This window comes from Lagenorhynchus albirostris, chromosome 8 (assembly GCF_949774975.1).
Source record: "Lagenorhynchus albirostris chromosome 8, mLagAlb1.1, whole genome shotgun sequence".
NCBI classification, from domain to species: Eukaryota; Metazoa; Chordata; class Mammalia; order Artiodactyla; family Delphinidae; genus Lagenorhynchus; species Lagenorhynchus albirostris.
Genome location: NC_083102.1, coordinates 77,949,297 through 77,961,872, shown reverse-complemented (window position 1 = coordinate 77,961,872; position 12,576 = coordinate 77,949,297). Strand labels below are relative to the sequence as shown.

General features: G+C 38.4%; 1 protein-coding gene across 1 annotated transcript in view; it reads right to left on the bottom strand.

The window, feature by feature from the left end:
- SEMA3D (semaphorin 3D) overlaps positions 1 to 12,576 on the bottom strand; it is a 135,306-nt gene that overhangs the window by 10,458 nt on the left and 112,272 nt on the right. The window contains exons 14-16 of the mRNA XM_060156160.1: positions 11,086 to 11,127; positions 8,594 to 8,751; positions 5,724 to 5,788 (exon numbers count right to left, since the gene is read on the bottom strand). Of these exons, the coding sequence (XP_060012143.1) occupies positions 5,724 to 5,788; positions 8,594 to 8,751; positions 11,086 to 11,127 (265 nt within the window). The remainder of the gene's footprint in view (positions 1 to 5,723; positions 5,789 to 8,593; positions 8,752 to 11,085; positions 11,128 to 12,576) is intronic.

Below are 12,576 nucleotides of genomic sequence, written 5' to 3'. Positions count from 1 at the left end.
TTAGCTGCGGTGCGAGGACTTCTCATTGCGGTGGCTTCTCTTGTTGCAGAGCACTGGCTCTAGGCACGCGGGCTTCAGTAGTTGTGGCACGCGGGCTCAAGAGCGCAGGCTCAGTAGTTGTGGTGCACGGGCTCAGTTGCTCCGTGGCATGTGGGATCTTCCTGGACCAGGGATCAAACCCGTGTCCCCTGCATTGGCAGTCAGATTCTTAAGCACTGCGCCACCAGGGAAGCCCCGTGACTGAAGTTTAGAAAGAGGTTACTCTGGCTACTGAGTGGGATCTAGACTGAAGGGAGGCAAGCATGGAAGCAGGGAGACCAGTTTAGCAGCTGCTGAAGAGTTCTGGTGGGTCTGGTTAGGATGGCATCTGTGGAGGTGATGAGAAGTGGCAGTTGTGACCACTGAGCCAAAGGTCTGTACTGAGAGGCTGGTGATAAGATGTAAAAGAAAGAGAAGCATAAAAAGATGACTCCTAGCTGCTTTTTGACAAAGCAGTTGGGTGAGTGGTGGTGCTATATATTAATATGGGGAAGTCTGCAGAACAAATAAGTTTTAGAGAAGATGACAAGAATTCTTTCCCAGGTATAATTTGAGATTCTTATTAGGCATAGGAGAGGGGTTCTTGAGCAGGCACAGAGCATACAAGTCTTGCACACAGGCGAGAGTTCAGAACTGGACAATCAATCTGGGAGTCAAATTGCCTCCGATAGAGAATACTATGAACAATTATATGCCAACAAACTGGACAACCAGAAGAAATGGGCATGTTTCTAGAAACATACAGCCTACCAAAACTGAATCAAAAGGAAACAGGCAATTTGAACAGACTGATCACTAGAAGTGAAATAGAATCTGAAATAATATAACTCCCTGCAAACAGAAGTCCAGGACCAGAAGGCTTCACTGGGGAATTCTACCAAACAATAAGAGAAGAAACTGTACCAATCCTTCTCAAACTCTTCCAAAAGATTGAGGAAGAGGGAACACTCCCAAAGTCATTCTATGAAGCCACCATTACCCTGACACCAAAATGAGACAAAGACACTACCAAAAAAGAAAATTACAGGCCAGTATCTTAGATGAATATAGATGCAAAAATTCCCAACAAAATATTAGCAAAGCAAATCCAACAACACGTAAAAAAGATCATACACCATTACCAAAATGGATTTATCCCAGGGTCACAAGGATGGTTCAACATATGCAAATCAATGTGATACACCAAATCAACAAAAGAAAGACAAAAACCACATGATCAACAAAACCACATCTCAACAGATGCAGGAAAAGCATTTGATAAAATTCAACATCCATTCATGATAAAAACTCTTATCAAGGTGAGTTTAGAGGGAACATACCTCAACATAACAAAAGCTATTTATGACAAACCAACAGCCAACATAACACTCAACAGTGAAAAGCTGAAAGCCTTCCTGCTGAAATCCAGACCAGACAAGGATGCCCACTCTCACCACTCCTGTTCAACATAGCACTGGAAGTCCTAGCCACAGCAAGCAGACAAGAAAAAGAAAGAAAAGTTATCCAGGTTGGAAGAGAAGAGGTAAAATTGTCATTGTATGCAGATGACATGATACTACATATAGAAAACCCTAAAGACTTCACACAAAAACTACTAGAATTGATTAACAAATTCAGCCAGGTAGCAGTATACAAGATCAACATACAGAAATTGGTTGCATCAGAAAGAGAAAGTGAAAAAAAAAAAAAAAGAAAGAAAAAAAATCCCTTTTAAAATCTCATCAAAAAAAAAAATAAAATATTTAGGAATAAACCTGACCGAGGAGGTGAAAGACATATACACTGAGAACTATAAAACACTTATAAAGGAAACTGAAGACGATTTAAAGAAATGGAAAAACATTCCATGCTCTTGGATTGGAAGAATTAATATTGTTAAAATGGCCATATTACACAAAGCAATCTACAGATTTAATGAGATCCCTTTTAAATTACCCCTGATATTTTTCACAGAACTAGAACCAATAATCCTAATATTTATATGGAACCTTAAAAGACCCAGAATTGCCAAAGCAATCCTGAGGAAAAAGAACAAAGCAGGAGGCATAACCCTCCCAACCTTCAGACAATACTGCAAAGCTACAGTAATCAAAACAGCATAGTATTGTCATAAAAGCAGACATATGGATCAATGGAACAGAATAGAGAGCCTAGAAATAAACCCACACACGTATGGTCAATTAATCTTTTACAAAGGAGGGAAGAATATACACTGGAGAAAAGACAGTCTCTTCAGCAAGTGTTGTTGGGAATGTTGGACAGCCACTTGTAAATCGAGTGAAGTTAGAACACACCCTCACACTATACACAAAAATAAGCTCAAAATGGCTTAAAGACTTAAGTATAAGACATGAAACCATAACACTCCTAGAAGAGAATGTAGGCAAAATATTTCTCTGATATAAATTGTACCAATATTTTCTTAGGTCAGTCTACCAAGCCAATAAAAATAAAAGCAAAAATAAACAAATGGGACCTAATCAAACTTACAAACTTATAAACAAAACAAAAAGACAACCTACGGACTGGGAGAAGATATTTGTAAATGATGTGACCAACAAGGGCTTAATTTCCAAAATATACAAACAGCCCATACAACTCAATAACAAAAACAAACAAACCAAAAAAACAACCCAATCAAAAAATGTGCAGAAGATCTAAATAGACATTTCTCCAAAGAAGACGTACAGATGGCCAATAGGCACATGAAAAGATGCTCAACATTGCTAATTGTAGAAAAATTCAAATTGAAACGACAATGAGGTACCACCTAACAGCCGTCATGATGGCTATTATTAAAAAGTCTACAGGGCTTCCCTTGTGGCGCAGTGGTTGATAGTCCGCCTGCCGATGCAGGGGACACAGGGTCGTGTCCTGGTCCGGGAAGATCCCACATGCTGCGGAGCGGCTGGGCCCGTGAGCCATGGACGCTGAGCTTGTGCGTCCAGAGCCTGTTGTTCCGCAACGGGAGAGGCCACAACAGTGAAAGGCCCGAGTACCGCAAAAAAAAAAAAAAAAGTCTACAAATAACAAATGCGGGAGAGGCTGTAGAAAACGGGCACCCTCCTGCACTGTTGGTGGGTATGTAAATTGGTACAGCCTCTATGGAGAACAGAATGGAGGTTCCTCAAAAAACTAAAAATAGAGTTGGCACATGATCCTATGGTCCCACTCCTGGGCATATATCTGGACAAAACTATAATTTGAAAAGATACACGCACCCCAATGTTCACAGCAGCACTATTTACAATAGCCAAGACATGGAAGCAACCTAAATGTCCATCGACAGATGAATGGATAAAGAAGATGTGGTGTATATATATAATGGAATAGTACTCAGCCATAAAAAGGTATGAAATAATGCCATTGGCAGCTACATGGATAGACCTAGAGATTATCATACTAAGCAAAGTAAGTCAGAAAGAGAAAGACAAATACCGTATGATATCACTTATATGTAGAATTTAAAATACGACAGAAATGAACTTATCTATGAAACAGAAACAGACACAGAGAACAGACTTGGGGTTGCTAAGGGGGAGGGGGAGGGGGACGGCAAAGGGATGGATTGAGAGTTTGCGATTAGCAGATGCAAATGATGATATATAGAATGGATAAACAGCAAGGTCCTATTGTATAGCACAGGGAACTATATTCAATATCCTGTAATAAACCATAATGGAAAAGAATATGAAAAAGAATAAATATGTATGTATAACTGAATCACTTTGCTGTACACCAGAAAGTAACACAACATTGTAAATCAACATTGTACTTCAATTAAAAAAAAAAACTAAAAAAAAATTGCCTCTGATAGTATTGAAATGGATGGCGTTAAGGAGTGAATATACAGAGATTGGATGTTTAGATGGCAGGATGAAAAGGAAAGTTAAGAACACTCAGAAGGAGAAACCTGTAAGGTAAGAGAAAAACCAGAAGTTTTTCCTGTGGTGCCGTGAAGCAGAGGGGTGCTGGGGAGACCATCTCTGAAAACAAAAAGCCCTCATTTGTAGTGCTTGCCGATTTTCCTGGTGTAAACACTCCTGCCACGGCTGATTCAAGCTACCAGTGGTTTAAAACTCAGCTCACAAAATTCCTCCGTAATACACAGTCAGCTCTCATGGGGCCATAAGAGCTGGCTCCAGCACATCACTGCATGGAGCCTAGTGAAGAAAGTGTTCCGCGGAGGAGGGAGCTAGAGAGTAAGTAAAAATGGGAACGGAAAAGCGGCCATCGGATTTGGCAAGGAGGAAACTGCTGGTGATCTTGACAAAAAATATATTGGGTTAGAGTGGTGATGATGAAAAGGAGATGTGCAATGGGCTATAACAAGAATGGGCTGTGATGAAGTGGACACAATAATTGTGAGTGCCTTAGTAAGCAATGGTGTTTTATAAGTCCTTATAACATTTATCATTATATGACATGGCATATATTTTACTTGTTTTTATGTTTGTTGCCTGCTCCCTCCCCTAACACACATTTAAATGTAAGATCCATGAATGCACAGATTGTTTTCTTTTATGTTCATTAGCATATCCTCAGTACCTAAAATAGTCCCTCCTAATCTCATGTGCACATGTGAAAAACTGTGCATAGCACACAGTAATGATTGCTAAATAAAACACCATACATTACAGTGAGTCACCTACACATTAGAACAGGAAGACAAACGTACTATTCTGGACTAGAGTTTATTTTTCAGAAGAATGATATTATAAATTAGAAATAATTGTTTTGTTTTTAAAAAAGAAAACTCTGCCAGACCAGCAGTTATAGACTATGAAATCTGGGTTGTTTATTCAGTGGTAGGTGGTTACTAACAATATGATGATGGAAAGGCAGTTCATTTCTTCTTCCAGTTGTGTGTGTGTGTGTGTGTGTGTGTGTGTGTGTGCATGTGCATATATTTTCTATCTGAAGGCAGAGCTTGGGAGTGGAAAGTAACTAAAGCTCTGGAATATATACTTCTACAGATTTTTTTCTGTTATCAGAGTCACTCAACAGACTTCCTCTCAATTCTCCACTCTGCCCTTCTCACACTCAGACTTTCAAGATCTTCCATTCTATGACATTTTCTCTGAACAGTACAGCCTCTGGTGACCTCTTTTTTTTGCTAAACTCCCACATCACTAATTGTGCCTTATGACATTTCCCCAAAGAATTGTAAGTTCTCTAAGGAGCTTTTTCTCTCAAAGTAGATCCGGGACAATTACATGCACATGGAAGTCACTTAATAAATATTTACTGATTGAATGGATACACAAATTAATAAGTGAATACAAATAATGCACAGGCTACCTAAAATTTCTTTCTAGGAAGTCCAACACTTTTATCAGACTTTTTAGGATGGTCTCTTTGAGTTTACTCTACATGTCCATATGTTTTGGACTATATTCTGCTTTATCTCTAATAGCAGTTTCAAACTTTACAAGGATGGATAAGGCATTAAAAAAGAAAAAAAAAGGTATAGGAATTTTAAAAGCCATATGAAGCAAATATAACAAAGAATTACCACTTAGGCACGTGAACAGGGGGTTGATTTATAAAACCTCCTATTGCTTTTCCAGAATGCAAGCATTACACAAAATGAGTAGGTGTTTTAACTCGTATAATAAAAAAGACACACAAAGACCAGGCTTAAAATTTTCAGTGGGAGGAAAGCATATTAAACCTATACTTACTGTCTTCTATGTCCCAGCACTGGGTGATTGGGTCCCCATACTTCACATCTTGGCGTCTAGCTCGCCTGTGCAAAAGGGATTAAATAGAACTTCAAGCATGATATCTGAGATATACAAAGTCTACATCTAACACATAACAGTAGCAGAAGCAGAATTATGCTTTACTGCTCAACTTAAATGCAGGTCAATATTCCAATCACTCTAACATTAATTCAAATAATAGTAGTGGTAGAGTCCTAACAGAATAAATCGTGTTTTGGTAATAAGATGATCTGAATTTTATTTCAGAATAAATCCTGTTTTGGTAATAAGATGATCTGAATTTCATTTAACTACCCCAGTTTTCTTTTTCTCTGGCTTTTGACAAATTATTCAACAGAACAGGCTGAATATAAATACAATCCAGTTATTATATACTTCCTATGGGGGTAACTATTTGTATCTTCTGTTTTTCAGTCAGCCAACGGAAAAGTAATAAGATATAAAAGAGCTTTAGTTAGTGGGTAAGAAAGTACACACAAATACAAAATGCCTTATCATATGAAGATTCATTATTATACTGACGTGATTAAACAACGAGATAAATATCATTTGAAACAGAAGTACAAGTTTGATATGGCCTAATGGCTAGATGTTATTTCTATCTACTGACACATAGTTCACATTGTTTCTCTGAGAGTAGTGATAATGATAATAATAAAATAATGGCCTTGTACATTATTGTCACATATTTTCCTTAAGAGAAAACAGTAACTACTGCATAAAAAAAGTAAAGATCTGCCACATCTAAGTTAAATAAGTCTTACACTCGGAGTACAGTTTCATTTGCCTTGGTTATTTTATGTTGCCACATCAGAGATCCTAGATGTCACAGTAAACATTCTGTGATATGTAGGGTGTTCCTTAAGGGCATGCTGACCAGATGACAGCCCTGTGGGAGATTCATTTATCATACACATTTTTTGGCTCACATGGACATTGTTAGGTAAGGGAGAACATCACAGTGGCTTGTCTGCAAGATCAGAGATACAGTCTTGAGAAATACAAGAAGAAAAAATTATGATGGTATAAGGTACATAAGGTCAAGAATGTTTTTAAATCTTGGCTTCTTAAGGAACAGGATCAATTCATCAAACTGAAGGTTCATTACCAACTAAATGAGCATTCTTGTTTTTTAGGTTCTTGAAGAGCACTCCCCAAAGACTAACTAGGGTGAGTATATTCTTTGTCAAAAACTATAACAAAAATGTTGTGACTTTTTACTTTAAACTTGAAATAATGGTATCTCCCCACTTACATTTAATTCAGAGATTTCAGGGAATATAAAAAGGTCTTGGAATAGTATCTGTTTTTGTACTATACATTCAATCTGTGATCACTAGAATTTGCAATTTGACAAATCAGTAAACATTCAAAAAATAAAAGTGCATATGTAGTAGCGGGACTAACATATGCTCACCTGTTACCTTATTTTGTTAAGACCTAAAGATGAAAAAAAAATACCACATACAATTTGCTGACATTTTACGTAGAATAAAATATACTTTGGGCAATACTTTAGAAAATAGTGTTACTATAAATCACACTTTAAAATAATGATATTTTAATATACTCAGCCACCATCAGTCATATTAATGAGCATTCAGGGTGTTTCCAATAATTTTGCTATTGAAAACTGTGCTGAAATGACAGTCAAACATATAATTTGTGGTACTTTTTTGCCCATGTGTGTAAAATAAATTCCTAGCTGGGTACTGTTGGCCCAGAATAGCATTATTTTTAAGAGCACATAAAGCAAGAAACTACAAACAGCAGGATGTAGTTGGATATTTAAGCATATCTGGGTGGCAGAAATTGGTCAAGTTGGAGTAAAAGCAAAATTATACAGAATCACTGGGATGTGCTGTGGGCTGTATATAATCTACACTGTTACAAAAACATATTTACACATTATTTGTAAAACAGTAACTACGAGTATATACATATTTATAAATAAGGGAAGAATATACAAAGGGTAGAGTAGTAAAGAAAGCAAACTTTTCATGCTTTTAGACAAAGATGAAGAAAAAGGATATAAACAATTTATCAGAATTTTTTAAAGCTCTGAAACCGAGGGTTATCATCAGTTAAATCCATGAAACCTGTGACCTGCCTTCATTAGTCAAGCTTGCTTTAATTGTTGCTATAAAAACGTGCCTGTCCTCCAAGCCTCAGGTAACCTAAACAGGATGTTTGCCCAAGTTGTTTAGGAACTTGGAGTCAGCTGTGTTCAGTTTGAGCTCTAGCCGGTTAAGACTGGTTAGGACCACTGACCCTCCCTCTGGGCACGTGGGAGTGTCCAGTGACCTTTTGACATCAGAGGCCAAAAACTCCATGCTCAGAGCAGGCATCCCAGGAAGAAGCTTGTAGCTTAGTTTCATCTGCGTAGAACGATGATTACCTCACCTTTTTCTTATCTCCAATTAACCTTCCCCAGGCTCCCCACGCCTCAGCTTTCTCCCGTAAGTATCCTCAGTCCTTCGCCTTTGGGGAGGCGAATTTGAGACTTGTTTTTCCCATCTCCCCGCTTGACTGCTTTGTGAATAAACCCGTTCCCTGCTGCACATCTTGGCATCTCCACGTTTGGCTTGCTGTGCATCAAACAAAACTGGTTTGGTAAGACTTCCACATTTCCGGATTTCAGAACATTCTGTTTTATCCTCCTTCAAAATTTAGCTGTATGAAAAACTCTAAAACATTTAGATTGTAATATTCCTACTACAGACCATGTTCTCTATATGTTTTCTCTTTAAACTACAAGAGAAGGTATTCGTGTAAGATATTCATTGTGTGAAAAGCAAGGCTTCATCTTAATTTGATGTGCCTCTCACCTTTTTGAAGTGGGTGCATAGCGAGAGCATGCATTTCCATCCCAGGCACAGTAGGGGTCTCTGGCAAGACAGCAGTCTGCACAAGCTTTCCCATAAGTGTCACATCTGTGCAAGGAGAGCTGAGCCAGTCCATCTCGGGAACCAATGTACAACTGTTGCTGCAAATCAGGCAAAACAAATGCATTAGAAGCATCTTTCAGACGAGTCTTAAGAACTTCCCTTTCTTGAATACCACATCACAGACCTAAATCTGTCTCCTCGGGTACCCTGCCTGTTATAAACACTTGCACAGAAACATAAGGGAGAGTAAGATAAGTCGGTCTTCTATCCCTGGTTGGATGGTGGTTTGAAGATGATGACACAGAACTGGACGGCATTCTAGAGAGCTAGAGTAACCTTGGCAGTAATTTAAGAAGGTCAAAAACCAGCTGCTAGACTGAGGAATTAAGATGTCAGATTCTTTCTTAGTAGTTGAGAATACGCTCTGGTAGATTATATCAAGCACAGATGCTATAGGCAACACTGATGGGTCTTCTCCTGCCATGGCTTCTTATATAAGAGTTGACTGAAAAGAGGTTTATGAAAAACTTTCCTGTGATCTTAACTAACCATTTCATTTGTTAATGAAGTACGGATCCCTGAAGGAAGTTGAGTGATAAGTGAGAGAGAAAGCATTTGCTATCACTATGAAGAAAGTATTAAGGAGGTTTGTGGGATGCTGTATCACACGTGAAAGCCAGCAGGATACTGACAAACTCAGTAAATAGAATCACATTTTGAAAATAAGTCCTGAAAATAATGCACTGCTCCCTACATGTATTCACTTGAGGGTATGTGGTGGAGGCAGAGGGAGGGATGATAACAAGTGAATAAGCCATAGTCTGTGCCTTCAGGTAACTTACGGTCAAGTCTAGTGGACATGCCAAACTTTAAATGGAGGGGAAAAAAAATCTGAGAAATAGATATTGGCACAAATAACGTACACGGACTCCACCTATAGAAATCTGTCTTACACCCCTACCACCCACTTAAGACCTCCTGGAGGCTAAATGTGGACTTTGTTTAGTATTTTACTATATAATTCTCTAGCGTTTGATACCAGTAAGACTAAAGCCTCCTTGAAAGTCTCTTCCCTTTCTCTTGTTCTCCCTCTTTATTTCTGCCTAGAGTTCTGTTTCCTTTGATGATTCCTTCCTTTGCCTCGAACATTGGGTTTCCCTCTTTGCGATTCTCATCTTTACTCTTCTTCCTGTACAAAGGCTCAAGAGTTATTTTGAAAACAACATAAACACACACACGCTGATTCCCCTAAATCTAGTCTTCCTACCCTACCCTGACCAAGAGACACCATCCCAGTCGCCCCCAGCACGAATCTGGGAGTTGTCTTTGAATCTTCTTTCACTCTCACTCCGTCTGTCTGCCACCTTATCTCTCCGTTCTCTTACACGGCGCTCTCAAATCCATTTCTGCCTCGCTCTGCACTGCCCCTTGCCTTTTCTCAGTCCTTATCATCTCCTTCCTCGATGACCTGTAAGTGGCCTTACCGTTTCAGCTGGCTTCACCCTTGTTTTCCGGCAACCCTCACCTCCACCCCAGGACTCAACCCCTCTTCCACACTGCCACGCCAGGCTACTCTCTCTAAGAGGAAAATCTTATCATGACACCCGCCTGCTTAACGTCTTTAAAGGTCTTCATTGTCTCGGATAAACTTGTTCAACAGCTCAGGAGGGCATCCATGGAAGGATGTGTCTACTCTTCTTCTGTCTTACTTCCCCAGGTTCCTTTCTAGCCTCCTTGCCCCTCGAGTGCAGCTATGCTGTCTGCTCCAATTGTACACAAACTTATTAGAATAAGTTCGAGTCTTTCACTCTTCATGCCTTTTCAAAGGGCCCTCTCTTCTACTCGGCATATGCTTCCCCGTCCCATCCTTCTGTTTATTTATCTGGTTACCTGCAGCATCCTTCATGGCTCGAGTTGCCGGTCTCTCCCGCTCCCCTGGCTCCCTTTTACAACCAGTTCGTCTCCTCTCTGTTTCCCCAGAACGCGGTTCCATTCTTGGTCTACTTTGTTAGCATGCTCCTTTGCCTTCCAGCTCCATGTGACTATTGGGCTGTTTGCCATTGCAGTCCATAGTCTAACTCGTAGACTCGCTGATTAAAAACCATCTTTAATGTTTAGGGCTAGTATTCTACATGAATTACTTTACAGCCTTGACAGAAGGACATTCTCATGAGACTAGGAAAGTGAGCTCAATTTTCAAGAGCCAAAGGAAGGGGAGAATGTATTATTCAATTAATGGAATTGGGTCCCCTGTCTCCTAAGGCAAGGCAGAAACAATGCCCTATAATCAGTTATAAAAGAAACAAATAATCTAAAGCTTTTTACACTATTTATAATTTAACTTCTAGTTTCAATGGATTTTCCCTAAAATAAAGTTTGATGCAAACAGTCTTGCTTATGTGGCTAATTTTTACACAAAAATTAGAAAGTACCTGCTTCAGAGACAGCTCCATGTTCAAGATGATTGATGAATGCTGAAAATAAAATTTAACTATTAATAAAGACAATCATGAACAATCTTTTAGAGTAGCCAATATTTTGTTTTATCGTGTACCAAGGATAATTGGAGTAAACTTCAAAGCTCTGTTATATAGAGGAGAAAAAGATCTTAATGTTTGCTATTTCCTTCCCATGTGTAGTGATTCAACCTTAATAAAAATTATCAAAATAGTTATTTTTAAATCTTATTAAAGAAAAATTACCTAAATGTATGAGGAGACACTCTGCACTGAAAATTGTTCCCGGTTACCCACAAGGTTTCTCCCTCTTCTGACTCTTCTTATCTTAACTGCTTCCATATAATTCAAACTAGTGTTGACAAGAACATCTCCATAATTATTTATTGCCTCTTTCTGCTTACTTAGATCAGTAGTTCAAAAACTTGTTCAAGTAGTAAAATTCTAAAAAGTTACAGTGCTTCTCGTGGATGAGCATATTCTTTATAAAACACTGCAAGATACGATGCACGTGGTTTCACAACATGAAAGTTTTATGTGTAGAAAACAAGCCTCTATGCGTGCAATACAAAATTTAAAACATGAACACAAAAGCTGCCAAACTAAAAAGGATGGACTGTTTAAGCATTTTTTTATCTATCGTCTATGTCTCTCTCTCTATATATGACTATTCATTTCTCACCAGCCAATATTTACTAAGTAATAAACACAAGCAGATATTAAAACTTTAAGAAAATATATGAAAAAAATGAAAAGAAATGTTAAATGAGAAAGTTCTATCCAATAACTTTTTTTAATGAATTAAGCAAACAGGGTCATTATTTAATCTTAACAGTGGAATCCAAACAATTCCTCTTGGTCAGTAATAACCCCTGAGTAGACTTAGTCTAATGTGCCTCTGGGTATTACGGAGGCTTTATTTTTGCCCTCTGGGTTTGCACTTATATTTGCCATTGGCTTTTCACTCAGGAACTACCCACGACTTTGTTTCTGGTAGATGCCAGAGAGCAGGTCTTGTTCTTGTTAACTCCTGGACCACTATTATCATCACAATGTAAACAGGATCCTGGGGAACCCAGTCTGTTAATTAACTTGAGCCCCTCACAGCAGAGAGCTCTACTCTCTTTTAAGGCAATAGAAGTTTACATGGAAACAGTCTATGTTAATAAACTGTCTCAACAAAAAATGGTATAAAAGACAGCATATTTTTAAAAAGCTCTTCTAAGAAATGCAATTTTATTTCTAATTTCATTTTAGAAAATAACTCTGAATTGAATTTCATTGAAGGTCTACAAAGAATGCCACAGTTCAAATTTACTACTGTTAAAAGTCTAAGGACATTCCCCAAATCTGGAGAACTATTATTTTAGATCTACTAACTCTTTTGGCGGTTGAGGAGAATTTAGCATACATAAAGACTTACTATCAAGCAACTTAAAAAAAAAAATTCCTTACAGAAATGCAGGG